Source organism: Sminthopsis crassicaudata, chromosome 2 (assembly GCF_048593235.1).
Source record: "Sminthopsis crassicaudata isolate SCR6 chromosome 2, ASM4859323v1, whole genome shotgun sequence".
NCBI lineage: Eukaryota > Metazoa > Chordata > Mammalia > Dasyuromorphia > Dasyuridae > Sminthopsis > Sminthopsis crassicaudata.
This window is the reverse complement of record NC_133618.1, coordinates 7,026,671-7,052,476: the sequence shown is the minus strand read 5'-3', so window position 1 is coordinate 7,052,476 and position 25,806 is coordinate 7,026,671. Positions and strand designations below refer to the sequence as shown.

General features: G+C 60.6%; 1 protein-coding gene across 1 annotated transcript in view; it reads right to left on the bottom strand.

Annotated features, from left to right (window-relative positions):
- The window catches only part of NBAS (NBAS subunit of NRZ tethering complex), a 94,530-nt gene that overhangs the window by 6,314 nt on the left and 62,410 nt on the right, over positions 1 to 25,806 (bottom strand). Inside the window, exons 39-50 of the mRNA XM_074285419.1 lie at positions 25,463 to 25,539; positions 24,796 to 24,933; positions 23,190 to 23,419; positions 21,673 to 21,783; positions 13,908 to 14,158; positions 11,778 to 12,112; positions 10,810 to 11,028; positions 10,486 to 10,688; positions 8,037 to 8,126; positions 4,183 to 4,378; positions 1,288 to 1,427; positions 524 to 668 (exon numbers count right to left, since the gene is read on the bottom strand). Of these exons, the coding sequence (XP_074141520.1) occupies positions 524 to 668; positions 1,288 to 1,427; positions 4,183 to 4,378; positions 8,037 to 8,126; positions 10,486 to 10,688; positions 10,810 to 11,028; positions 11,778 to 12,112; positions 13,908 to 14,158; positions 21,673 to 21,783; positions 23,190 to 23,419; positions 24,796 to 24,933; positions 25,463 to 25,539 (2,135 nt within the window). The remainder of the gene's footprint in view (positions 1 to 523; positions 669 to 1,287; positions 1,428 to 4,182; positions 4,379 to 8,036; positions 8,127 to 10,485; positions 10,689 to 10,809; positions 11,029 to 11,777; positions 12,113 to 13,907; positions 14,159 to 21,672; positions 21,784 to 23,189; positions 23,420 to 24,795; positions 24,934 to 25,462; positions 25,540 to 25,806) is intronic.

Genomic DNA, 25,806 nt, shown 5'->3' with positions numbered 1-25,806 from the left:
TGCTGACACTGAGGGGCATGAAAGCTGCCATTGGCTGAGGGCGCGCTCTGCTGGGCGAACACGGCCCCAGGAGCAATGGAGACCCCCGTCTGCCCGGCTTCCTCCAAGCGCTTCCTGTGCTTTCGCTCACGAGGAGCCATTTCTCGCTCAGCCCAAGTCTGGGGGGACTCGGGTCTTCTCCGGGGCTCGCGGGGCCTCGGGCTCTAACGAGCCCGACGGGCGCTGGGGCACACGGGAGCCCCCCCATTCCCGCTTCCTGAGCCGGGGACGGTCCTGGGCTCCCTCCTCCCTCCGGGCCTCGCTGTGCTGCCCCTCGTTCACGCCCCCCGCGGCCCCGCGAGCGCCCCTCACGTGAGTAATTATGCGGGCTGCGCTCACTCCGCATGTGAAGGGCGGCCACGGCGCGGTCTGAGCCAGCTCCCAGTGCTGGGGCTCCGGAGTCCCAGGCTCCTCCAAGAGCAGGTGCTGGGGGCTTGGGGGGGGCTGGGCCCTGGGGGGTCTCCGGGGTCTCGCGGGCACTCACCTCCAGCGGGAGCATCTGCGGGGTGCGGTACAGAGAGCGGCAGAGCGCCAGCACGTCCTGGCCCAGCGCCTCCTTGTTCTCCGCCGTGCATCGGGACAGCATCACGGCCGCCAGCTTCACCCAGGGACCGCGGTCCTGGCCGCTCCTGGGCAGAGGGAAAGGCGGGCAGGGCGTGGGCGGGGGGTGGTGCCCAACCGGCCCGAGGGTGGGCACCTCCCCCTCCGCAGGAGGCCCCCGGGCCAGGTCCCCACTTCCCTGCAGAGGGGCCCCGTTAAGGGGCCTCAAGATCTCGAAGCACCGCCCAGGACCCACCCCCCACCTGGCAAGGGCGAGCCTGCCCAAAACGGCTCCGAGGGAGGGCGGGGCTGGGCAGGCCGGACCAGGCCGGATCCCAGGCCTCAGCCCTGGACGGGACCTCCGAGAGCACACACGCCCCCCCCCCCCCCCCCCCCCCCCCCCCCCCCCCCCCCCCGCCCTGTCCCAGAAGCCCCTGGGACTCCCGACAAGCCGGCGGCCTTTGCCAAACGAGCAGCTCTCGATGGGGGGAGTCCCACTGGTGTGACCCTGAGTGCTCCTGAGGACACCGTGTGCCCACCCTGAGCCCACTCCCCTTCAGAGGGGGCTTCAGGGCCCTCCTTCTGCGCCTCCACCGCACACAGTCACCTCTCCATCCTGGGCGGAGGGAGGAGGGCACAAGACCCAGGGGGCGCCCCTTCCTGGGCCTCAGTTTCCCTCTCAGTTAAAGGAGCGCCCCCCATACTCACGCGTCCAGGCTCCTCATGGGGGGCCAGGCCTGCAGGAGCAGCGCCAGGTGCTGAAACTCCTCGCGCCGATGACTGGCCTCCAGGAGGCCCAAGAAGAGGGCGGAACGTCCCTGCTCGTTCTCAGTGTCGGCGACGGTGACCTGTGGGGGCGGCGGCCGTGAGCGTGGGGGGGTTGCGGGGGCCGTCCCCTCCAGGCCCCCCCAGGTCCCCCACGTTCATGAGCATGACCCTGGGGGCGAGTCGCTTACAGTCCTTTCGGCTCAGTTTCCTCATCTGGACAATGGGAGAAGGAAACGGCTCAGAGCAGCCCCCGCGGGTCAGTCAGACAGGACTGAGCGCGGACAAGAAGCCCCAGACTCCGGGTGTGACCCCCGCGGGGGCGGGCGCGGGGATGCGAGGTCCCGAGGGAGCACGTGTGCGCTCCACAGAGGAGCGCGGCTCGCAGCCGGAGCCCTGGGCCCGGGCCGGAGGCAAACAGGCCCGCATCCGCTCCTCACGACCCGGGAAGCAGGGACCTAATTCTCCCCGTTTTACAAATAAGGAAACTGAGGCAAGCAGAGGGTGATGACTTGCCCAGAGCTCAGGGGCCAGGAGCGTCTGTGTTGGATCTGGACGCGGGCTCCGGGCCCCTACGGCCTCCTTCCAGCCTTCGGAATAGAGGCCACGTCCCCAGCTCTCCTCCAAGGAGTCCGGCTATCTCCACTTGCAGAAGAGAGGCTGAGACCCCGGACCGAGTGCCCGTCCCCAGCGGCAGGAGCAGGAGCCAGGCCAGGCCAGGGCCTCCCCCTGGGGGGCGCCACCTCCTGTGGACAAGACACTCCTCCCCGTGCGCTCCTCCCTTGGTCACTCCTCCCCAAGCCCGCGGGCTCCACGTTCTGCATCCATGTTGACTGAAGGTCGCCCCGGGATCGGGGAGTGTCAGACGTGGGAGAGACCTCGGGACACGGGGAAGAGCCGAGGGGCCGGGCACCCTGCGCCCCCCACCGTGACCCAGAGACCGCGTGCCCCCCCCGGCTGTTTCTGCGAGGAGCCTACAGCCCCAGATGCGATAAAGCCGGTGGAGGGGGAGAAGCCCCGCGGCCCTCCCGCGCTCGCGGCCCTCGGAGCCGAGTCATTTTTAGAGGAAACAGCCCGATTCTGACCCCCTTTCTTCACACACCAGTTAAGCAGAAAATTACAAAACCTGAGCCTCTGAGATAAGCCCGCAGGGATTAGTGCCCCCCCCAGGCCGGGCTCCTCGCATTTTAAACGAGGGAGCCCCCTGCGTGGGCCGCTGTCACGCTGCCTGCCAGGGAGGTGGGCAGTGCCCACCGGTGCCCCCGGGAGGACGCACTGCCCACCGCCCTGCCCCACACTGACTGGGGCCTGGCCAGGTCCCAGCACCTCAATAACATCGGGGAGCTCTGGCCACGCTCCCCGCACCACATGGGGGGGCTCTTCCTCCAGCCCACAGAGGGTGTGATTAAATAGGAAGCCCCTGTGATATCCACAAAGTCTGGCCAAGAGGATTCCTGGCCCCCCTGAGGGCGGGCCCTTCTCTGCTCCCTGGGCTCGGCCACGTCGTCCCCTCCCCTCATCTGGGCTCCTCACCAAGCCGCCCTCCGCCTCCGTGCTCCTGAAATCGGCCCGGACCCGGAGGGCAGAGAAGGGAGGAGGCTCGGGAGAAGGGGAGGAGGAGCGGGCAGTGCCCCGGCCTGGCGGGCACTCTCCGAGAATACGGGCCCGTGCCAAGGAGCCACCCTGGGGGGCCTGCAGCACAGCCCAATGTGCCCAGGAGACCTCCCCCCCACCCCATGGAGGGCCTGAGTACAACACGCGGCCTGCCCAATGAAGCTTCGGCCCCCATCAGCCTCACCTCCCACCTGCCCCCGCCTTGGCACCAGCCAGTGCTGCCCTAGGCCTAGGGCTTCATACCTTTGTACCACCCCCTCAATGAGCACTTATTAAACACCTGATGCACCCCCCTCAATGAGCACTTATTAAACAACTGCTGTACCCCTCAATGAGCACTTATTAAACACCTGCTGTACCCCTCAATGAGCACTTATTAAACACCTGCTACACTTCTCAATGAGCACTTATTAAACACCTGCTACACTTCTCAATGAGCACTTATTAAACACCTGCTGCACCCCTCAATGAGCACTTATTAAACACCTGCTGTACCCCTCAATGAGCACTTATTAAACACCTGCTATATGCACCCCTCAATGAGCACTTATTAAACACCTGCTATACCCCTCAATGAGCACTTATTAAACACCTGCTGCACCACTCAATGAGCACTTATTAAACACCTGCTACACCTCTCAATGAGCACTTATTAGACACCTGCTGCACCCCTCAATGAGCACTTATTAAACACCTGCTATACCCCTCAATGAGCACTTATTAAACACCTGCTATACCCTTCAATGAGCACTTATTAAACACCTGCTATACCCTTCAATGAGCACTTATTAAACACCTGCTATACCCCTCAATGAGCACTTATTAAACACCTGCTGCACCACTCAATGAGCACTTATTAAACACCTGCTGCACCTCTCAATGAGCACTTAATAAACACCTGCTACCTGCCAAGAACAGTACTAAGAGAATCAAGACCAAAGGAAAATAGTCCCTGCTTTTAAGGAGTTTGCAACCCACTGGAAGAAATCCCACATGCCCGGATGTATAAGCACAATGTGTGTGGAAGGAATATGACTGTTTTTTGGGGGAGAGGCATGAATGGCAGAGGGAGGGAGGCTCAGAGGGCTTCAGGTAAGAGGTGGTCCCTGAGCGTAGCTTTGGACAAAGTTTGGGGGGGAGGGGTCTAAGAGGCCGCCGAGGGAAGACAGGGCAATCAGGGGGTGCCGAAGGAGCCGGGAAGGGGGAGGAAGAGCAGCGGCTCACCTGTGTCTGGGGCCAGGTGGCCTTGAGAATGGCCTCTGTCCGGAAGAAGACCAGGAGCTTTCTGTCCTCGTCGCTGAGATGGAAGGAGCGCTCCATGCTCTGCAGGACCTGGACCCGCGGCTTGACGGGCAGGGTGTCGTCGGCGCAGAAGGGCCGGAACCACTCCAGCAGGTCATCGGACGAAAGGAGCTTCTCGCTGCAGGGCAAGGGCAACAACTGTTCACTCACGGCCTTTAACGCCCGCGGAGCTACAGTGAGCCATGGCCGACCCCTTCCCGGGACCCTGGGTGTGTCTCCACCTAGACAAGACCCCGGCTGCCCCATCCCGCAGGGCAGCCCGAGCGCTCCTGGACCTGCCGTGAAAGCAGCCCCGCGAGCCCCGGGCCAAAGGCCCGCAGGAAGGGAGCCGAGGAGCCGGCCAAGGAGGTGACCACAAGGGCCCCAAGGGGGATCTGGCCCCGGCTCTGCCGACGCCAAGCCCGGCGCCCAGGGTGGAGTCACAGTCCAGTCAGGACGCTGCTGTTTCTCCGTCATGTGACTCTCCACGACCCATTTTAGGGTTTCCTGGCTAGAGATACTGGAGGACGGGCCACGCCCCCCATTCTACAGATGAGGAAACTGAGGCAAGCAGAGGGTCGGTCACTCAGCTCACCAACTGACTGGCAGGGCGCTAAATCTATCACCGCAGTCCAGTCGTGTGGAATACACCCCAGGCTGTGCGAGCAATGCTTTATTTCTATTAAGTTTCACAACGCATTCATCTCACTGTGGCGGCCCCGGAAAGCAGCTCGTTCTCCGGACCGTGGGAGCTTACCTCGCGTTCTGCTGCTTTACCGAAGTTATTCGTTTCCATGAATTTTAGTTGAAACACTAAAAATCTCTAAGAAAACAATCACGTCGTCTGCAAAAGCACCTTTAGTTTCTTCTTCGCCACTTGTTTCCTCCATCACTTTTCCCTCAATTTCTGCGTTAGCTAAAATTTCCAGAACTGCTGCAGACGCGGGGGCGGCAACGGCATCCTTGCTTTATCCTTCACCTTACTAAAAGAGCTTCTTGCATTTTTAATCCACTTTAATCCATTTAATCCACTTTAAGCCTGCTAACTCTTGCTTTTAGACTGATTACCATATTAAGGACAGGCTCATTTATTATTTTGCATTTAGGATTTTAACAGAAAAGTGTTCAATTTTGTCCAAAACCCTTATTAGGTTCCTATTACCATAATCACACGGTTTTTATCATTTTTGTTTTTTAATATCAAGTACGATGATGTTTATCGTTTTCTTTGTATTAAACCAATCCTGCCGTGTTTTTAATCCAACTCGATCGTTAATGTTTAGGTTAAAATGTGCTATTATCATCACTTCGCTCCTTCCACATTCTCCACGCTGATTGTCCTTATAGGTTCTCTTGGCTGCCGGGTCTACGTTTCACGGTTTCTATCGGGCTCCGGTTCCTTCAAGAAGACTTGATTGTCCTCCATGTGGTGAAGGGCTGACCCCTCACCCTTCAACCACCTGCATGATCACCTGCAATTATCCTGGGCTCCACACTTTGCTTCGGACCAAGATTTTCTCTGCTTCACGCCCGTCGCATCAGAGTCTTGCACGATCCTTCGCTCCTTCGGAGGAGTCCGTTATTCTGTAAGGATGTCCCGCTTCCTGTTCCGTGTCCAGTCTTTTCCGCGAGAACTCGGATTTCACCTAGAGCTGACTTTGTCTCCTGCTTCCCTTCTGCTCTCCAGTCCCCGTGGCCCTTCTCCTCCTGGTTTGCCCAGCTCCTCTCTCCTGGGTCTCTCGCGGGCTTCCTTCCCCTTTGGGTCACCTTTGCTTGTCGCCTCCAGCCCCACGTCTCTCGTTCACCACGTGCGGGGCCTCCGTGCCGGGGCGACACGGGGCCACGGCTCCCGGCATGAGGGCTCCCGTGTCTGGGGGATTTTTCACTCCTCTTTCTTCTGGAGCGTTTCTAGAACTGGGCTAGAATCTTTATGGGAGCCGTGGTCTCCTCGAGGACCTTCCACATAAGTGATTGTACTTTAACCTCTAGGGGTGAGGGTGCGAGCACACACCCCCCATAGAACACCAGGCGGCCGATGGGCCGTACCTCGGTGGGCAGCGGACGGCCTTAAACGCTGGGCTACGGGACGCTTGGCCAGGACCTCCCCACAGCTTGTCCTGATTCCAAAACTGGCTCCGTCTCCTAAAACTCTGTCTCCCAAGAGGGGAAATTACTGAAATCACAGGCACAAAAACACCCACACACTCACACTCACAGACACACACACTCACAGACACACACACTCACACACTCACACACACTCACACTCACAGACACACACTCACACACACACAAACACACACACACTCACAGACACACAAACACACTCACAGACACATACATATACACACTCTCAAACACACACACAGACACACACTCTCACACACATACACACTCACACACATACACTCACTCTCACACTCAGACACTCACACACACACACATACACTCACACACAGACACACAGACACACACACACTCACATACAAACTCACTCTCACACTCAGACACACTCACACACACTCATAATCACACACACAGTCACACACACTCACACTCACACACTGACACATACACTGACACACACATACTCTCACACAGACACACTCACACACACACTCTCACACTCACACACACTGCACATACACACACACTCACAGACACACAGACACACACATATACACACTCTCAAACACACACACAGACACACTGACACACACATACACACACTCTCACACACATACACACACACACATACACACACACTCACTCTCACACTCAGACACTCACACACACACATACACTCACACACAGACACACTCACACACACACTGCATGTATACACACAGACACACACACTCACATACACACTCTCACACTCAGACACACTCACACACACACTCTCATAATCACACACAGTCACACACAGTCACACACACACTGACACACTGACACACACATACTCTCACACACACACAGACACACTCACACACACTCTCACACTCACACACACTGCACATACACACACACTCACACACACACTCATACTCACAGACACACTGCACATACACATACTCACACACACACTCACACACTCAGAAACACACTGCACACACACACTCACACACACACTGCACATACACACACACTCACACACACACTCATACTCACAGACACACACACTGCACATACACATACACACACACTCAGAAACACACACTGCACACACACACTCACACACACATTCATTCACACAGACACTCACACACACACTCACACATACTCACAGACACACACACACTCACACTCACTCACACACACACACACACACTCACACTCACACATACTCACAGACACACACACTCACACTCACTCACACACACACACTCACACACACACACTCACACACACACACACACTCACACACACACACACTCTCTCTCTCACACACACACACACACACACACTGATGACAGTTTGGGAAAAGCTGAAATGGGAGGGCAAAGGTAACCCAGAAAGTCCTGATTGTTTGCAGTGAACATTTAAGAATAAAAGAGACTTAAGGAAGAACAATGAGCCCCGCGGCATTCTGCCCCGAGCGGGGACTTGCAGGGAAGCTGGCAGGCTGCAGCGCCCCTCGTTCCTCGTTCCCAGCCGGGGCACAAAGTGCTCAGCGAGGTCGTCCCCGGCGAGGTCGTCCCCGTTTCGGTTCCCAGGCCGGAGACCTCCCGGGCGCTCTCCCGGGTGCTGAGCCCTGAGCCTTTGGGGAGGCCCCCGCTGGGCGGGGTCCCACTTACCCCTTCTCCACACTGACGTGCACCGAAGAAACGATGCCCTCCAGGACCTGCAGCGGGTCCCCAGGCACGGACGAGTCAGGGCTTCCGCCACTGTCCGGGAAAAGAAAAGGAGAGAGGAGCTTACTGCGAGGGTCGTGCGTGGCTGTCATTAAAGTGACAGACTCCCCACTCCCAGCGCCGCGGCAGGGAGGCTCCGGCCTCTCACCAAGGCCCCCCAGGAGCGGTGGAGATCACAGAGCACTCCACCTGGCCCAAGGCCGGGCCTCCTCTCCTACTAGGACCCACCTGGCCCAAGGCCGGGCCTCCTCTCCTACTAGGACCTCCCTGGCCCAAGGCCGGGCCTCTTCTCCTACTAGAACCCACCTAGCCCAAGGCCGGGCCTCCTCTCCTACTAGGACCCACCTGGCCCAAGGCCGGGCCTCCTCTCCTACTAGGACCCACCTAGCCCAAGGCCGGGCCTCCTCTCCTACTAGAACCCACCTAGCCCAAGGCCGGGCCTCCTCTCCTACTAGGACCTCCCTGGCCCAAGGCCGGGCCTCTTCTCCTACTAGAACCCACCTAGCCCAAGGCCAGGCCTCCTCTCCTACTAGGACCCCCCTGGCCCAAGGCCAGGCCTCCTCTCCTACTAGGACCTCCCTGGCCCAAGGCCGGGCCTCCTCTCCTACTAGGACCCTCCTGGCCCAAGGCCAGGCCTCCTCTCCTACTAGGACCTCCCTGGCCCAAGGCCGGGCCTCCTCTCCTACTAGGACCTCCCTGGCCCAAGGCCGGGCCTCTTCTCCTACTAGAACCCACCTAGCCCAAGGCCGGGCCTCCTCTCCTACTAGGACCTCCCTGGCCCAAGGCCGGGCCTCCTCTCCTACTAGGACCCCCCTGGCCCAAGGCCAGGCCTCCTCTCCTACTAGGACCTCCCTGGCCCAAGGCCGGGCCTCTTCTCCTACTAGAACCCACCTAGCCCAAGGCCGGGCCTCCTCTCCTACTAGGACTCCCCTGGCCCAAGGCCGGGCCTCTTCTCCTACTAGGACCCCCCTGGCCCAAGGCCAGGCCTCCTCTCCTACTAGGACCCACCTGGCCCAAGGCCGGGCCTCCTCTCCTACTAGGACCTCCCTGGCCCAAGGCCGGGCCTCCTCTCCTACTAGGACCCACCTGGCCCAAGGCCGGGCCTCCTCTCCTACTAGGACCCACCTAGCCCAAGGCCGGGCCTCCTCTCCTACTAGAACCCACCTAGCCCAAGGCCGGGCCTCCTCTCCTACTAGGACCTCCCTGGCCCAAGGCCGGGCCTCCTCTCCTACTAGAACCCACCTAGCCCAAGGCCGGGCCTCCTCTCCTACTAGGACTCCCCTGGCCCAAGGCCGGGCCTCCTCTCCTACTAGGACCCACCTAGCCCAAGGCCGGGCCTCCTCTCCTACTAGGACTCCCCTGGCCCAAGGCCGGGCCTCCTCTCCTACTAGGACCTCCCTGGCCCAAGGCCGGGCCTCCTCTCCTACTAGGACCTCCCTGGCCCAAGGCCGGGCCTCCTCTCCTACTAGGACCCACCTGGCCCAAGGCCGGGCCTCCTCTCCTACTAGGACCCACCTAGCCCAAGGCCGGGCCTCCTCTCCTACTAGAACCCACCTGGCCCAAGGCCGGGCCTCCTCTCCTACTAGGACCCACCTGGCCCAAGGCCGGGCCTCTTCTCCTACTAGAACCCACCTAGCCCAAGGCCGGGCCTCCTCTCCTACTAGGACCTCCCTGGCCCAAGGCCGGGCCTCTTCTCCTACTAGAACCCACCTGGCCCAAGGCCAGGCCTCCTCTCCTACTAGGACCCACCTAGCCCAAGGCCGGGCCTCCTCTCCTACTAGGACCTCCCTGGCCCAAGGCCGGGCCTCTTCTCCTACTAGAACCCACCTGGCCCAAGGCCAGGCCTCCTCTCCTACTAGGACCCACCTAGCCCAAGGCCGGGCCTCTTCTCCTACTAGGACCTCCCTGGCCCAAGGCCGGGCCTCCTCTCCTACTAGGACCCACCTAGCCCAAGGCCGGGCCTCCTCTCCTACTAGGACTCACCTGGCCCAAGGCCGGGCCTCCATTTCCACCGAGACCTCCCAAAGAATCACAAGCCTCGGCCCCAGCGGCCATACCACCCCCGCAGCCCCCAGGAAGCCTCGCTGACTCCGCCATCAGGGGGCACTGGAGCAGCCCCCCCGAGTATGAGTGCTCCCAGAGCAGTCTGCGGTCAGGGACGTCACGGAGATGGGCCCCTAGTGGAGGGGCCCGGCCTCTCCCGGCCTCCGGAGCAGGTGGGCCGCCTCTGCACACCCAGGACGTTCCTAAAGGCCGCAGAGGCCTCCCGCTGAGCCTCCAGGCTCAGCCACGCACAAGGCGGCCCGGGGGACGACCATCGATGAACCCCAGCCCCCGCCGGCCGCCACTTCTCAGAGGACGGCTATGTCTCTTGGCGCTGGCCCCCGCTCACCTCAGCAAAGACAGCACGCGCACGACCGCGCCGCGGACGACCATCTTGGCGGTGAGGTCCAAGGGGCCGACGGCCACCTCCAGCAGCTGCTGCACCATGGCCAGCGGCTGCCCGTCCAGACACATGGCGACGGCCTGCTCCTCGATCTTGGCCGGCTCAGACCGGGAGAGGTCGTAGCGGTCGGCGTAGCGCCGCAGCGCGTCCTGTGGGGACAGGCAGAGGGGCCGTGAGCAGGCGGAGCGTCCGGGCCCAGGCGGCCTCCTCATCCTGGGGCCAGATCCGAGCCGGGGCGTCCTGGGGCGGGGCCGGGCCGAGGGCCCTCACCTGCTCGCTGCTCCTCAGGGAGGCCACGAAGCTGTGCTGGAGCGTCAGCAAGTGAGCCAGGGACTGCTCCAGGTGCCTCAGGGCGTCCTCGTAGGGGCCGGCGGAGGCCGGGGGGTCCTCAGGGTCGCGCTCCGGCTGCCTCTTCCTGCGCTTCTCGATGAAATGCTTGACCGTGCCCACGGCCCTCCTGGTCATCTCCGTGCGAGAATCCACAGTCAGCTGGGGGGACCAAAGTGGGGGGTCAGGGGCCTCTGGGGGGCCTGCTCTCCTCTGCTCCTCAGCACCCCCCACCCCCACCAGAACCCCCCCCCCACCCTGTTCTTTCCCTCCTTAACATCGGGATTGAAGCCCATGTTTCCCCCGCCCCCCTGCCCCCATCAGCCAGAGACCGTCTCTGCTTCCACACTGGGGCCCTGGGGTCCTTCACCCCGGACTACTGCCGGGTCTCCCCGCCCGGCTGACAGGGGATCTCCCCAGAGCTAGCGCTGCCTCACCTCAACGTGCGCTTGCTCCCGCCTGCGAGATCAAGGAGAAAACCCTCCCCTGGGCCCTCAAAGCCCTCCCTGGTCCGGCCCCTTTCCTTCTTCAGTCTTGTTCCACCTCCCCCCCCCCCCCCGGGCGTCCTGGCTGCTCCCCCTTTCCCCTCCCCCTCTGGGCTGAAGCCCCCCCTTGCCTCTCCATTATGGACCCTCCCCATGCCGGGCTGGGAGCCCACTCCAAATGGGGCCATGCGAGCTGCTTCCCCGCCCCTCTGGGTCCCGGAGCCTGGCCGGGTGGGGGTCCCTGAGACCCCACTGCCCTTCCCTCTCAGCTAAAGCCAAATGCGCAGAGAGCAGACCCCGGCTCCCCGACGCCCCGCCGAGCCCAGCCGCCGCAGCCCCCGCGGGGGCCTCCTCGTGTCAGCACAGGGCCGCGGAGCGCCTCGCCGGCCCCGGCCCGGCCTGGTCTCCCGGGATCTGTCGGGTTACCTCGGTCAGCGCCTTCGGAGAAAACGTCATGGCGTCCAGCACGGTGAGGAGGTCGCCCGGGTGAAGGCGGTCAAAGTACTTGGCGCAGGCGTCGTAGGCGCGGAGCCAGTCAGCCGCGGACTCGGGGGCTTCTCTGAGGAGCTGAGGGTCTCCCTTCCAGAAGAGCTTCTGCAGCCAGACGGTGTAGAGGGAGCTCGGGGAGAGCGTGGAGCCGTCGGGCTCAGGGATGTGCGAAGCCAGCTTGGAGATGGAGAGGATGTTGTGGCTGGTGAGCACGGGCTCCAGCGCCTCCAGAGGCGGGCCGGTCCCGTCCGTCAGCTTCTTGTAATTCAGACCTTGGGCGGGGGAGGAAACAGCGAGTGACTCCTTCTGACCGGGCCCAGCTCCGTCTGACCGAGCCCAGCTCCGTCTGACAGATCCCAGCTCCGTCTGACCGGCCCCAGCTCCGGCTGACCGGCCCCAGCTCCGGCTGACCGGCCCCAGCTCCGTCTGACTGACCCCAGCTCCGTCTGACCGGGCCCAGCTCCGTCCGACTGACCCCAGCTCCGTCTGACCGGGCCCAGCTCCGTCCGACTGACCCCAGCTCCGTCTGACCGGGCCCAGCTCCGTCTGACTGACCCCAGCTCCGTCTGACTGACCCCAGCTCCGTCTGACTGACCCCAGCTCCGTCTGACCGGGCCCAGCTCCGTCCGACTGACCCCAGCTCCGTCTGACTGACCCCAGCTCCGTCCGACTGACCCCAGCTCCGTCTGACCGGGCCCAGCTCCGTCTGACTGACCCCAGCTCCGTCTGACTGACCCCAGCTCCGTCTGACTGACCCCAGCTCCGTCTGACTGACCCCAGCTCCGTCTGACCGGGCCCAGCTCCGTCTGACCGGGCCCAGCTCCGTCTGACTGACCCCAGCTCCGTCTGACCGACCCCAGTTCCGTCTGACCGGGCCCAGCTCCGTCTGACTGACCCCAGCTCCGTCTGACCGGGCCCAGCTCCGTCTGACTGACCCCAGCTCCGTCTGACTGACCCCAGCTCCATCTGACTGACCCCAGCTCCGTCTGACCGGGCCCAGCTCCGTCTGACCGGGCCCAGCTCCGTCTGACTGACCCCAGCTCCGTCTGACTGACCCCAGCTCCGTCTGACTGACCCCAGCTCCGTCTGACCGGGCCCAGCTCCGTCTGACTGACCCCAGCTCCGTCTGACCGGGCCCAGCTCCGTCTGACCGGGCCCAGCTCCGTCTGACTCACCCCAGCTCCGTCTGACCGGGCCCAGCTCCGTCTGACTGACCCCAGCTCCGTCTGACCGGGCCCAGCTCCGTCTGACCGGGCCCAGCTCCGTCTGACTGACCCCAGCTCCGTCTGACTCACCCCAGCTCCGTCTGACCGGGCCCAGCTCCGTCTGACTGACCCCAGCTCCGTCTGACCGGGCCCAGCTCCGTCTGACTGACCCCAGCTCCGTCTGACCGGGCCCAGCTCCGTCTGACTGACCCCAGCTCCGTCTGACTGACCCCAGCTCCGTCTGACTGACCCCAGCTCCGTCTGACTGACCCCAGCTCCGTCTGACCGGGCCCAGCTCCGTCTGACTGACCCCAGCTCCGTCTGACTGACCCCAGCTCCGTCTGACCGGGCCCAGCTCCGTCTGACTGACCCCAGCTCCGTCTGACCGGGCCCAGCTCCGTCTGACTGACCCCAGCTCCGTCTGACTGACCCCAGCTCCGTCTGACTGACCCCAGCTCCGGCTGACTGACCCCAGCTCTGTCTGACTGACCCCAGCTCCGTGTGACCAGGCCCAGCTCCTCCAGAGCACGCACCCCTGGGCCCAGACCAGCGGCCACAGGTGGCCTCCCTGCACGGGGCGGGGCCCACGGGAGCTGGCCGCTCAGCCAAAGGGGTCACTCCTGAGGGGGAGTGGGGGAACTAGCCGGGCAGTCAGGGAAGGGCCGCCGTGGGACAGGAGCACAGACCCCCCTCCAAGGCCCAGAATAAGGCACAAGGGGGTGACCAGCTCCCAGGATTTTTTCTGTTTCTGAATTCTTCATCGAAGGATTTCCCAGAGGAGGGGAAACGCGGAGGGCGCAGGACTGACCCGTGCCCAGCCCAGCCCTCCTCGCCCAGCGGCTCCGGCCCCCTCGGCCCTCACCTGCCGCCACCACCTTCAGCTTCTTCAGCAGCCGGACGTGGGTGTCGGGCGGGATGGCCGGCCTCCCGAAGGCCGGGCAGCCGCAGGTGGCCAGCAGGCTGAAGAAGTAGAGCAGCCGCTCGTGGTCGGTGCCGCCGATGCCCGGGTACACGTACTTGGCCATGCGCTCGTGGAAGAGCTCGGGCTCCGCCTTCAGGGTCTCGAAGAGGCCGAGGTCCCGGGCCCGGCCTTCGATCTCTGTCGTGGACAAGCTGCAGCACAAAGACAGAGGCCGGACTGTCGGAGGCCGGGCCTGGGGCGTGCTCTGCCTCCGAGCCCTGGGCAAAAGCCGGCCACGACGGGGGGGGTCTGCACGATGGACAGACAACCCCACGGAGAGCCCGGGAGGGGGACACGGAGTGACGGACCGACCCAACAGAGGCCACAAAGGGCGCCCCACAGCTCACAGAAGCGGGACCCGCGCTGCAGAAGATGGGGGCCACACTATAGGAGGTGGGCTCTTGAGAAGATGGGGCCCGTGCTGCAGAAGGGGGGGCTGTGCTGTGGCCTGGAGGGAGCAGCCAAGGCAAAGCGAGCTCCGCGGTCACTCAAGGACAGAAAAATATTCCCAGCGAGAGGACTTGGTGCGGCCAAAATGGAGCCCACCACCAAGGGCCGCTCCAAGTCATCAGGAGCGAGGCGCGTGGAGGTCGGCGGTCGAGGCCGGCCTCCTGAGGGAGGCAGTGGGCTTAGGGCCAAGTCCAAGGCCACACCAGTCAGTGGAGGGGCCCAGGAGTCCGGGGGGCACGCCATGGATCTGGGGGCCCCCTGCACGTGTCCATCTGAGCCTGGGGCCCAGACATGAACAGGAAGAGCCTTCCCGGCCCAGGAAGCCTCACAGCCCTTTGAATGACCCCCCAAAGTCTGCCCTGCCGACACACAGCCATGACACAAAGGGGGGGCTGCTCCGGAGGCCCACATGGGAAGCAATGCTGGGGGGGGGGTCCTGAGGTCACTGGGCAGGGATGAGGGAGTGAGACGGGGGCAGGCGGGCACTGTGCCCATCCCTGCCCCCAGTGGCGAGGCCCCGGCCCACGTCGCCGCAGTGGGAGATGGCTTGCTTGTTCACGCCGTGCCACGAGACAGAGAGCAGGAGGCTGGCACTTTGACACAGGCCCAACTCCTCAGAGACGAGGAGGAGGGATAACGAGGACTCTCCCATGAGCCTCAGGACCGCGCAGCTGCAGCCGCCTCTGCAAGGGCCCCCCTGACAAGGGGGGGGGGGGCCATGACGGCAGCACTGGCCCATCTGACTGATGGGAAACAGATGAAGCGGCTTGGCCACAGTCACCTGGGTGCCTGGCGGCTGCCCGGCCGCTCTGAGCCAAGGGCAGGGGTCCTGGCTTCCATGTAGGAAACCCTGAGAGCGGCCCCAGAGCCTCCTCCTGCCGCCCACTGCCCCCGGGGCTGGGCACATGACCCCCATCGGTGGGAGCATCTCAGAGCCGTGGTCATCCGGTCCACACAGTAATGGAGCAAGATTCACCGCCATCTTCTTCTCCTGAAGACATCCGGCGAGGGGATTCATGCCCCTTGGGCATCCGTAGTCTCCTCGGACAGCTCCCGCTTCTCGTGGACCGCCCTCCTCCAGTCACATAACGGCAGCCATGACGTGACCCTTGCACGTCCACTCCCCGCCACAAGCCGCTGCTCGCGCCCCCAAGCCCCATCTGCTCTCCAGGACGACGTCCCCAGGTCTTTGGCAAACGAGGAGCAGAAGGAAAGTCTTGCCCACAAACGTCCAGACCGGCATCGGGAATTAACCCGAAATCGTTCTGTTCCCAAAGTCTCTAGAAAACATTTCAAACGAAAGCGGCAGGAGCGGGAAGTGGAGCTGTGCAGAGACGTCAGCGAGCTCACCCTGGGACACACAGCCGGTGCCGTCCAAGCCCCGCAGAGGAGACCCAACTGCAGAACCGGCCCGGGCCCGGCCTGACGCTGCCACAAAGGAACCGGCGCCGTCCTTCACCCCGACGCTCCGCGAGCTACAGCACGAGTGGATCTGCCACACAACGCAGCGACTCCAGCTGGAGAGTGGCCTCAACCTGGCCCCTTCCCTAGGTTTTAGTGAACCCACAGCTGGGCCTGTTCCAGGGTGGAGCCTTTCCTGACACACATAAATCCAGACCCCTCCTCCTCCGGCCTCCCCGGGCAGAAGCTGCTCTCCCTCCCCCGAGCAGGGACCACAGTCTTAGAATCCACGGAATCCACGGGAAAGGGCCACGGCGGGGCCGGGTGAGCTGAGGGCCTCGCCCCCCGCCAAGCCTGCGCCATAAAGCGGCTTACACAAATAGGGAATATTTGACTATCAAAGATTAACTATCGGCATAAACTGGCTTTTAGCAGCACACAATGCACAGGGCATGAATTATTAATCCTAAGCCCGTGATTAAGGGCCTGGTAATGGCTTCCAGCTGTCAATCATGCCAGGAGAAGCCGAATTCATGAAAAAGCATGGGGGAAGGGCACGCTGCAATTACAGGACAAATAATTTATTTAAATGTGTTTAGTCTTGCCGCAATCTGCAACGAATACTAACTGGGCAGCGCGGGGAAGGGAACGCCAGGCAGGGAGCGCCCGCTGCCCCCACTTCCCCAGCACCAGCAACCCTGGCCTTCCGTGACCTGTCAGCGGCCGCTCATGGGATCTACTTTGGGGTTCCAGGCCCGGCACCCCAAGGCAGAGGAGGGCCAGATGGAGGGCTGTCAACGACCGGCAGTGATGCCCGCTGGGCTGCGTGGGACTAAGCTACTCTGAGGCTCAGAGAGCACGGAGCCGACCCCCACGAAGCCCCCCCCCAAATGGGTCCCGAGGGCGGCCCACAACCCTCGGCCCAAACCAGGCCCAAGGAGCTCTGAGAGCTCTGCCCCGCGGGCCACGGCTTCTCCAATCCCGGGGTTCTCAGCTCAGGCTAGCTCACCTTGTACGGGGAGGGGGAAAGCAAGGGAGGATGAGGCTGCAAGACTTGGGGGGTGGGGGAGAGAGGGAGAGAGACAGACAGACAGAGACAGAGTGAGACAGGGAGACAGAGACAGAGAGAGACAGAGAGACAGAGACAGAGACAAGAGAGAGAGACAGAGACACAGAGTGAGACAGGGAGGCACAGGGAGAGAGAGACAGAGACAGAAAGAGACAGTGAGCCTCAATTAGAGTGAGCAAAGGTTTGGGCTCCATGCTCATGACCAGCCAAACCACTCCCCACATTTGGCCTCAGTTTCCCCATCTGCAGTCCAAGGGCTGTTAGGAGGACCCCAAGGAGCTCCATCAGTAAAAGTCTGCTCTTGTCCCTCCCCCGGAGGACGCTGACTTGGCAGCTGTCGGCACGGACAGGTGTGCGGGGCCTCCAGATAAGGAGCAGAGAGGACAGAGAATCGAAGGTCTCTTTCTTGGCAGACCCTGGTTAAAACAGAGACTCGTGAAGAAGCCTTTCAGTGACATGGTCAGCCCTGATTCCTAGAAGACAGCAAGAAAATGGGAGGGCTTGAGAGAAAAGTCAAAAAGAAATGAAAAAAAAAAAAAAGAAGAAGAAGAAGGAGAAGGAGAAGGAGAAGGAGAAGGAGAAGGAGAAGGAGAAGGAGAAGGAGAAGGAGAAGGAGAAGGAGAAGGAGAAGGAGAAGGAGAAGGAGAAGGAGAAGGAGAAGGAGAAGGAGAAGGAGAAGGAGAAGGAGAAGGAGAAGGAGAAGGAGAAGGAGAAGGAGAAGGAGAAGGAGAAGGAGAAGGAGAAGGAGAAGGAGAAGAAGAAGAAGAAGAAGAAGAAGAAGAAGAAGAAGAAGAAGAAGAAGAAGAAGAAGAAGAAGAAGAAGAAGAAATGAGAGCTGTGCAAGAAAAACTAGAGGGAGAATTGATAGCCTGGACGCCAGGGCACCAAACGTGGCTAAGCCACAAATTCCCTCAAACTCAGATGGGCTCCAAAGGAAGGCGGGATTCCTAAGAGGTCACAGGACATGAGAAAGCGACGTCAAAGACTGAAAGAGAGAAAGCGACGTCAAAGACTGAAAAAGAGAGAAAGCGACGTCAAAGACTGAAAAAAGAGAGAAAGCGCCGTCAAAGACTGAAAAAGAGAAAGCACCGTCAAAGACTGAAAAAAGAGAGAAAGCGCCGTCAAAGACTGAAAAAGAGAGAAAGCGACGTCAAAGACTGAAAAAAGAGAGAAAGCGACGTCAAAGACTGAAAAAAGAGAGAAAGCGACGTCAAAGACTGAAAAAGAGAGAAAGCGCCGTCAAAGACTGAAAAAAGAGAGAAAGCGACGTCAAAGACTGAAAAAGAGAGAAAGCGACGTCAAAGACTGAAAAAGAGAGAAAGCGACGTCAAAGACTGAAAGAGAGAAAGCGCCGTCAAAGACTGAAAAAAGAGAGAAAGCGACGTCAAAGACTGAAAAGAGAGAAAGCGCCGTCAAAGACTGAAAAAAGAGAGAAAGCGACGTCAAAGACTGAAAAAGAGAGAAAACGATGTCAAAGACTGAAAAAAGAGAGAAAACAACGTCAAAGACTGAAAAAAGAGAAAACGACGTCAAAGACTGAAAAAGAGAGAAAGCGACGTCAAAGACTGAAAAAAGAGAGAAAATGACGTCAAAGACTGAAAAAAGAGAAGAAAACGACGTCAAAGACTGAAAAAAGAGAAGAAAACGACATCAAAGACTGAAAAACGAGAAAACGACGTCAAAGACTGAAAAGAGAGAAAACGACGTCAAAGACTGAAAAAAGAGAGAAAGCGCCGTCAGAGACTGAAAAAGAGAGAAAACGACGTCAGAGACTGAAAAAAGAGAGAAAGCGACGTCAAAGACTGAAAAAAGAGAGAAAACGACGTCAAAGACTGAAAAAAGAGAAGAAAACGACGTCAAAGACTGAAAAACGAGAAAATGACGTCAAAGACTGAAAAGAGAGAAAACGACGTCAAAGACTGAAAAAAGAGAGAAAGCGCAGTCAAAGACTGAAAAAGAGAGAAAGCGACGTCAAAGACTGAAAAAAGAGAGAAAACGACGTCAGAGACTGAAAAAAGAGAAAACGACGTCAGAGACTGAAAAAAGAGAGAAAACGACATCAAAGACTGAAAAAGAGAGAAAGCGACGTCAAAGACTGAAAAAAGAGAGAAAACGACGTCAAAGACTGAAAAAAGAGAGAAAACGACGTCAAAGACTGAAAAGAGAGAAAACGACGTCAAAGACTGAAAAGAGAGAAAACGACGTCAAAGACTGAAAAAGAGAGAAAGCGACGTCAAAGACTGAAAAAAGAGAGAAAACGACGTCAAAGACTGAAAAGAGAGAAAATGACGTCAAAGACTGAAAAGAGAGAAAATGACGTCAAAGACTGAAAAAGAGAGAAAGCGACGTCAAAGACTGAAAAAAAGAGAGAAAACGACGTCAAAAGACTGAAAAAAGAGAGAAAACGACGTCAAAGACTGAAAAGAGAGAAAACGACATCAAAGACTGAAAAGAGAGAAAACGACGTCAAAGACTGAAAAAAGAGAAGAAAACGACATCAAAGACTGAAAAACGAGAAAACGACGTCAAAGACTGAAAAGAGAGAAAACGACGTCAAAGACTGAAAAAAGAGAGAAAGCGCCGTCAGAGACTGAAAAAGAGAGAAAACGACGTCAGAGACTGAAAAAAGAGAGAAAGCGACGTCAAAGACTGAAAAAAGAGAGAAAACGACGTCAAAGACTGAAAAAAGAGAAGAAAACGACGTCAAAGACTGAAAAACGAGAAAATGACGTCAAAGACTGAAAAGAGAGAAAACGACGTCAAAGACTGAAAAAAGAGAGAAAGCGCAGTCAAAGACTGAAAAAGAGAGAAAGCGACGTCAAAGACTGAAAAAAGAGAGAAAACGACGTCAGAGACTGAAAAAAGAGAAAACGACGTCAGAGACTGAAAAAAGAGAGAAAACGACATCAAAGACTGAAAAAGAGAGAAAGCGACGTCAAAGACTGAAAAAAGAGAGAAAACGACGTCAAAGACTGAAAAAAGAGAGAAAACGACGTCAAAGACTGAAAAGAGAGAAAACGACGTCAAAGACTGAAAAGAGAGAAAACGACGTCAAAGACTGAAAAAGAGAGAAAGCGACGTCAAAGACTGAAAAAAGAGAGAAAACGACGTCAAAGACTGAAAAGAGAGAAAATGACGTCAAAGACTGAAAAGAGAGAAAACGACGTCAAAGACTGAAAAAGAGAGAAAGCGACGTCAAAGACTGAAAAAAGAGAGAAAACGACGTCAAAGACTGAAAAAAGAGAGAAAACGACGTCAAAGACTGAAAAGAGAGAAAACGACATCAAAGACTGAAAAGAGAGAAAACGACGTCAAAGACTGAAAAAAGAGAAGAAAAGTCTCTCAGAGCAAAAGCTGCTGCCCTAGAAACCGGATCAGGGAGAGAAAACGCCAGGAAGGCCAGACCGCCCGGACAGCAGCACATTTTGAGAAACCTTAAACCTGCCGCGATCCCTTGGAGAAGGGGAGGAAGAGTCCACCAGTTCCCTCCTGAAAGAAACCCCCAAATGAAAGCTCCAAAAGGCGAAGTTCAGAGCTTGCAGAGAACAGAGAAAGGCCCAGAGCAGACACAAGGACGGACTCGGGATCAGGGAGCCCGCCACGGTCAGGACCACACAAGACTTATCGGCTGCCACCAGGAAGGGGCAAAAACCCTGAAATACCACGCCGTCATGGGGGGAAGGGCTCCCGGCGCTCCCAAGCCTGGGTGAGAAGGACCCTCCGGTCCAAGCCCAGGAGTGAGGGGAAGCAAAGGGAAAGGCGGAAGGAGAGAGCAGGATGGAGCTCCTGTTGGCAGGGGCAGCACAGCCATGCTCACTCCCGCCTGCAGGGGGAGCCCTGACCAAGGGAAAGGTGCCAGGGAAAGGGCACCAGCCAATGGGGAGGGCAGAGGGCATGTCCGGCTGGCGCTGCCCCTCCTTCCAGGGGACCCTGGTCTCAGCCCCTAGGGTGCTCGCTCCTCCAGCTCCTCTGCTCCCCCCCAACACCCACAGCCCGTCTGCTCTCACCCTTGTGATCAGCCAAGGGAGAGCCCCCCCCCCCCCATACTTTCATGCTGCTTTGGGGCTGGACACAGTCACCAAGCGCAGCAGAGAGTGCGCCAGCCCTAGACTCAGAGGACATTTATGGCCCCATGTGCCTCAACTTCCTCCTCTGGAAAATGGGTTTCATGACAGCAGCTGCCTCCTGGGGACTACATTTGTACAGAAGATGCTGGGCTCACAGTAGGTGCCAGGTGCACAGTAGGTACTGGGTGCACAGTAGGTGCTCCACCATCCTGATTATGACCCTCCTGAGAGCCCTGATAGAATCCTCCCTGGATCCACTCAGGCCCTGACTCCAGATAAGCGCTGTTTTAGGATGACAGCTGGGTGGCTCAGTGGAGAGAGCCCTGGCATCAGGAAGCCCTGGGTTCAAATCCAGCCTCAGACACTTCCTGGCTAGGGGGCTCTGGACCAGTCGCTTAGTCCCATCTGCCTCAGTTTCCTCATTTGTAAAATGGCCAACCTCTGTAGCGTTCCAGCCAGGAAGACCCAGTGAATAGCCCTGGCGGGCTGGAGTCCGTGGACTTCTGACCAGCAAGACCAAAGGGAAGGAGGAGACGGCAAATACATTTGAAAGATGGGGGACGCCGAAGGCGATGCGATGACCCGGGGGGGCGGCAATAAGGGGGTGACGGGGGAGGTAGAGTGCGGTCGAACGAGCCGAGGGAAGGGACCAGACCCGTGTGGGGGTGGAGCCGCTTACCTGCTGTCGGTGAAGAGGAACTCCAGGTGGGTCATGTAGAGCTCCCAGCGCGGCACGTTGTAGCGCTGGGCCAGGGAAAGGGCCACGTTGTAGACGTTGCTCTCCAGCGTCCTGCACGGGTGGCCGGCCCGAGGGAGGAAGGACAAATGGACTCCGTGAGCGCCCAGAAAACCTCACAGGACGCCACCCCCCGGGCCTGAGGCTTCTCAGGCCTGGTCAGTGGTCAGCGCCAGCGCGCTGCAATATCATGGGGCCCGCCGCAAACTCCTCCTCCGGCCCCAGAAGTACGTAAGGAGCCTGGGCCCCCAGGCTGGGGCAAGTCACCCAGAGAGTGCAGGGGCTCAGGGGCAGGGTGATGAGGAACCCCCTTGGTGTGCCACAAGCTTAGGGGTCCCAGGCCCAAGATGCGATGGCCCCCGAGGTCCCCTCCAGACCCAGGCCCACAAGCTGGGACCTCTCTGGGAATCAGTTTCCTCATCTTTAAAGTCACAACGTTACGGCTCTGGAGAAGCCGGGGGGCCGGGCTGGGGAGATGGCGCTCTACTGGGGCTCATGGCCAGGAGGCCGGAGCCCAGCTGGTCACTCCTGCCGGCCACCGCAGCTCGTGAAGCCTCCTACTGAGGCAAGGGCTGAGCCGCGAGACCTCCGGGAATGCCGGGGACCGGGGCGCCGCACCGGGCAGTGAGACCAGGCACAGCCAGGCCGGGCACAGCCAGACCGGGCACAATGAGACAGGGCACAGTGAGACCGGGCACAGCCAGGCCAGGCACAGCGAGACCGGGCACAGCCAGGCCAGGCACAGCGAGACCGGGCACAGCCAGGCTGGGCACAGTGAGACCGGGCACAGTGAGACCGGGCACAGCCAGGCCGGGCACAGCCAGGCTGGGCACAGCGAGACCGGGCACAGCCAGGCTGGGCACAGCAAGACCGGGCACAGCCAGGCTGGGCACAGCGAGACCGGGCACAGCCAAGCTGGGCACAGCGAGACCGGGCACAGCCAGGCTGGGCACAGTGAGACCGGGCACAGTGAGACCGGGCACAGCTAGACTGGGCCAGGGGCCTTTCTCAGCTCCTCCCACACAGCTTAGAGAGGCTCAGCCACGGCCCCCCAGCTTTTCTGCACATGCACCGACCGGCCAGCAAAGCCAGGCGGAGGAGAGAGAGCCCCGGGAAGGAAAGCCCCCCTCCCACCCAGACCCTCATTTGGGAGGATTAATGGGCTCAGAATTGCTGACATCGCACTCCTGTCAGTGCTCCCTTTAGAGGCTGAGGACTCGCCCCCCAGCCTTCGTGTGGGCGAGGCCTTCTGGGCCCTGTCGGGGTCTCCCAGGAGTGCTCGGCCCAGCTCCCAGGGCCCGGGAGACATCTGGGGCTACGGCCGGCCCTCTTCCCGTTCTCCCCTCCATCCTCCACGGAAGCGGCCCCCGCAGAGCCCGATATCACAGCCCCCACCAGCTGCCGCCCCCACCCCGAGCCCCCCAAAAGGCCGCGAGCCAGGGGGACGAGGACGCACTTACTCGGCCAGCCCCAGGATGGTCTCCCTCTTGTACTGGTCGTCGGCGGCGAAGCGGGCCACGTCCACGCCCTTGCGCAGGCCCTGGAGCAGCTGGGCCTGGGTGAGGTCCAGCAGCCGCTCGTGGTAGAAGGCCAGCTGCCGCACCAGCACCGCGAGCTCTTCGGGCCAGGCCCGGCCGTCCAGGCCGGAGACGTACTCGGTGACCGTGCGGATGAGCTCGCTGGGATCGGCCTGCAGCGCCCGCCCCGAGAAACAGGAGGGAGGTCAGGCCGGCCGCAGGCTCAGGGACCTCCTGCCCACCTTTGGGCCACACGGACGGTCAGTCCCACTTTGGAGACCGGGAAAGGAGGCTGGGAACGGTGAGCAGACTTCGGCGGAGCAGCAAGGCCGGCCTGAGCGTCCGGGCCGGCCACTCGCCGCTGCCCGAGCGGACACAGGCCCTCCCCTCTGGGGCTCAGGTCCTCATCCACCAAGCGAAGGCGCTGGAGCCCACAGCATCGGAAGGTCCCTCCGGGCTCAAGGGTCAAGCCTGGGAGGAGCCCGAAGTCTCGCCTCCCCCATCCAGGGCTCCGGAGCCTTCACTCAGAGCTTCACCCGGCCAGCCGTGCTCCTTATTCAGGCCCTAGTGTGGGTCCCTGGGCACTGGGGTGGGCGGGAATCTTATCCCAGAATCCCTGAGGCTCCAGGAGCATGAGGAGCCCTTCCAGACTCCCCCCGGATCCTCCCCACCCAACAGCTGCAGATGCCCCTCAGACATGGGCAGTGCTGACAGTCACAGCATTTGTAAAGCCCTTTCGGAAGGAAAGAAGGGAGGGAGAGAGAGAGGGAGGGAGGGAGGGAGGAAGGGAGGAAGGGAGGGAGGGAAGGAAGGGAGGGAAGGGAGGAAGGGAGGAAGGAAGGGAGGGAAGGAAGAGAGGGAGGAAGGAAGGGAGGGAGGGAGGGAGAGAAGGAAGGAAGGAAGGAAGGAAGGAGGGAAAGAAGGAAGGAAGAGAGAGAGAGGCAGGGAGGGAGGAAGGAAGGAAGGAAGGGAGGGAGGGAGGAAAGGAGGGAAGGAAGGAAGGAAGGAAGGAAGGAAGGAAGGAAGGAAGGAAGGAAGGAAGGAAGGAAGGAAGGAAGGAAGGAAGGGAGGGAGGGAGGGAGGGAGGGAGGGAGGGAGGGAGGGACCGGACGGGCCGTAAGCAGTGGGCAGCGGTCAATGGCTCGGTCCTGATCCGGATTTCTGCTGCGGCTCCATCAGTCACTAGGACGGGAGGCCCAGACGGACTCGGGCAGGGGACTGATGAGCCAAGCTCCTTCTCGGACACTCATCAGTTTTTTTCTTTTCAGTGAAAGACGGGAATTAAAGGGGAGCTAGAGGGACGCCGGAGCCCCGAAAGCTGCTCAAGCAGGGAAATGTCACGTACGGAAGGGGCCTCCCGGTGAGAGGAGAACCCGGCCCCAGGGGGGTCGCTCAGTACCCCCAGCCCCCCGCTTCCCTTGCCCCCGAGGTGAGTGGGGGCTTTACGCTCCTTGGCCCCCCCCATCTTTCCTCCATCTGGCCGCCCTCGAACACCCGCAGGCGGCACAGGAGGCGTGGAGGGGGCCCGGGGGGCGCCCCTAGAACTCACCCTGTAGAGCGGGTGGCACGTGTCCTGGAAGCAGGGCACCAGCAGGGAGTAGACGTGCAGGCTGTAGTAGAGGGCCGCCAGCTGGAGGCACAGGGCCGACGGCGGCTGCTTCTCGAAGCACTTGTTGGCGTCCGCCTCCTGCGAGGGACAGGCAGCGACTGACCGGCCGGCCGAGTCCTGAGCCCGCGGCGCCCACGAGGGCCGCCCACAAGGGCCACCCACAAGGGCCGCCCACAAGACCCACCGGGCGTCCGCTGCTCAGAACGGCGCCGCTGTGCCCGGGGCCGCACGGGAGGCGGCGGCAGATGCTCCCTGGCTGAGAACGCCGGCACTGGGGGAGCCTGGCACCTGAACCTGGCACCTGAACTTGGCAACGACCCTGCGGGTGGGGCCTACGGGTATCGCTATGTCATTATCATTATTCTTCTCTCGGCCTCGCAGATGAAGCCGCCCAGGTTCTAAGGGCCCGTCCAGGCCCGGGCTCGGCCGCTGGGGGCGAGATCCCCATCCGGGTCTTGCTGCTCCCTCCCCAGCCCAGCAGCCCGGATGTGGAGCCGGACGGGCCTCGCCCACAGGGCCCCGAGAAGCCGGCGCCACCGACCGCCGCTGGCCAGCGCCCTCAGCAGAGGCACGGGAGGGGGCCATGGGCCGCCGTGGGGGCACTCACCTGCGGCAGCGCGAGCAGATAGGCCAGGGCCAGGGTCATGTCGTGGGGGAGAGCGTCGCTGGCCAGCCGCAGGAGAACTGGAAGGAGAAGCGGCGTGGGGTGACCGTCGGCCCGGCAGAGGGTGACCCGTCCTCAAGAGCCTCGGTCGGGGCCATCCCAGGAGGGCGGGGGCGCAGCCTGGGATACCGCATGGGGGCCACGCCCCACAGCGGGCCTGCTCAGGGATCCACAGCCTGGAGGTTGCCCCCCACAGGGGACTGGCCCCCATCTGTATTATACTCAGAGTCCCCCCCCCATGCCCTGGACCAGTCTTCTCCAGAACACTCTCACTGACTTGGACCAAC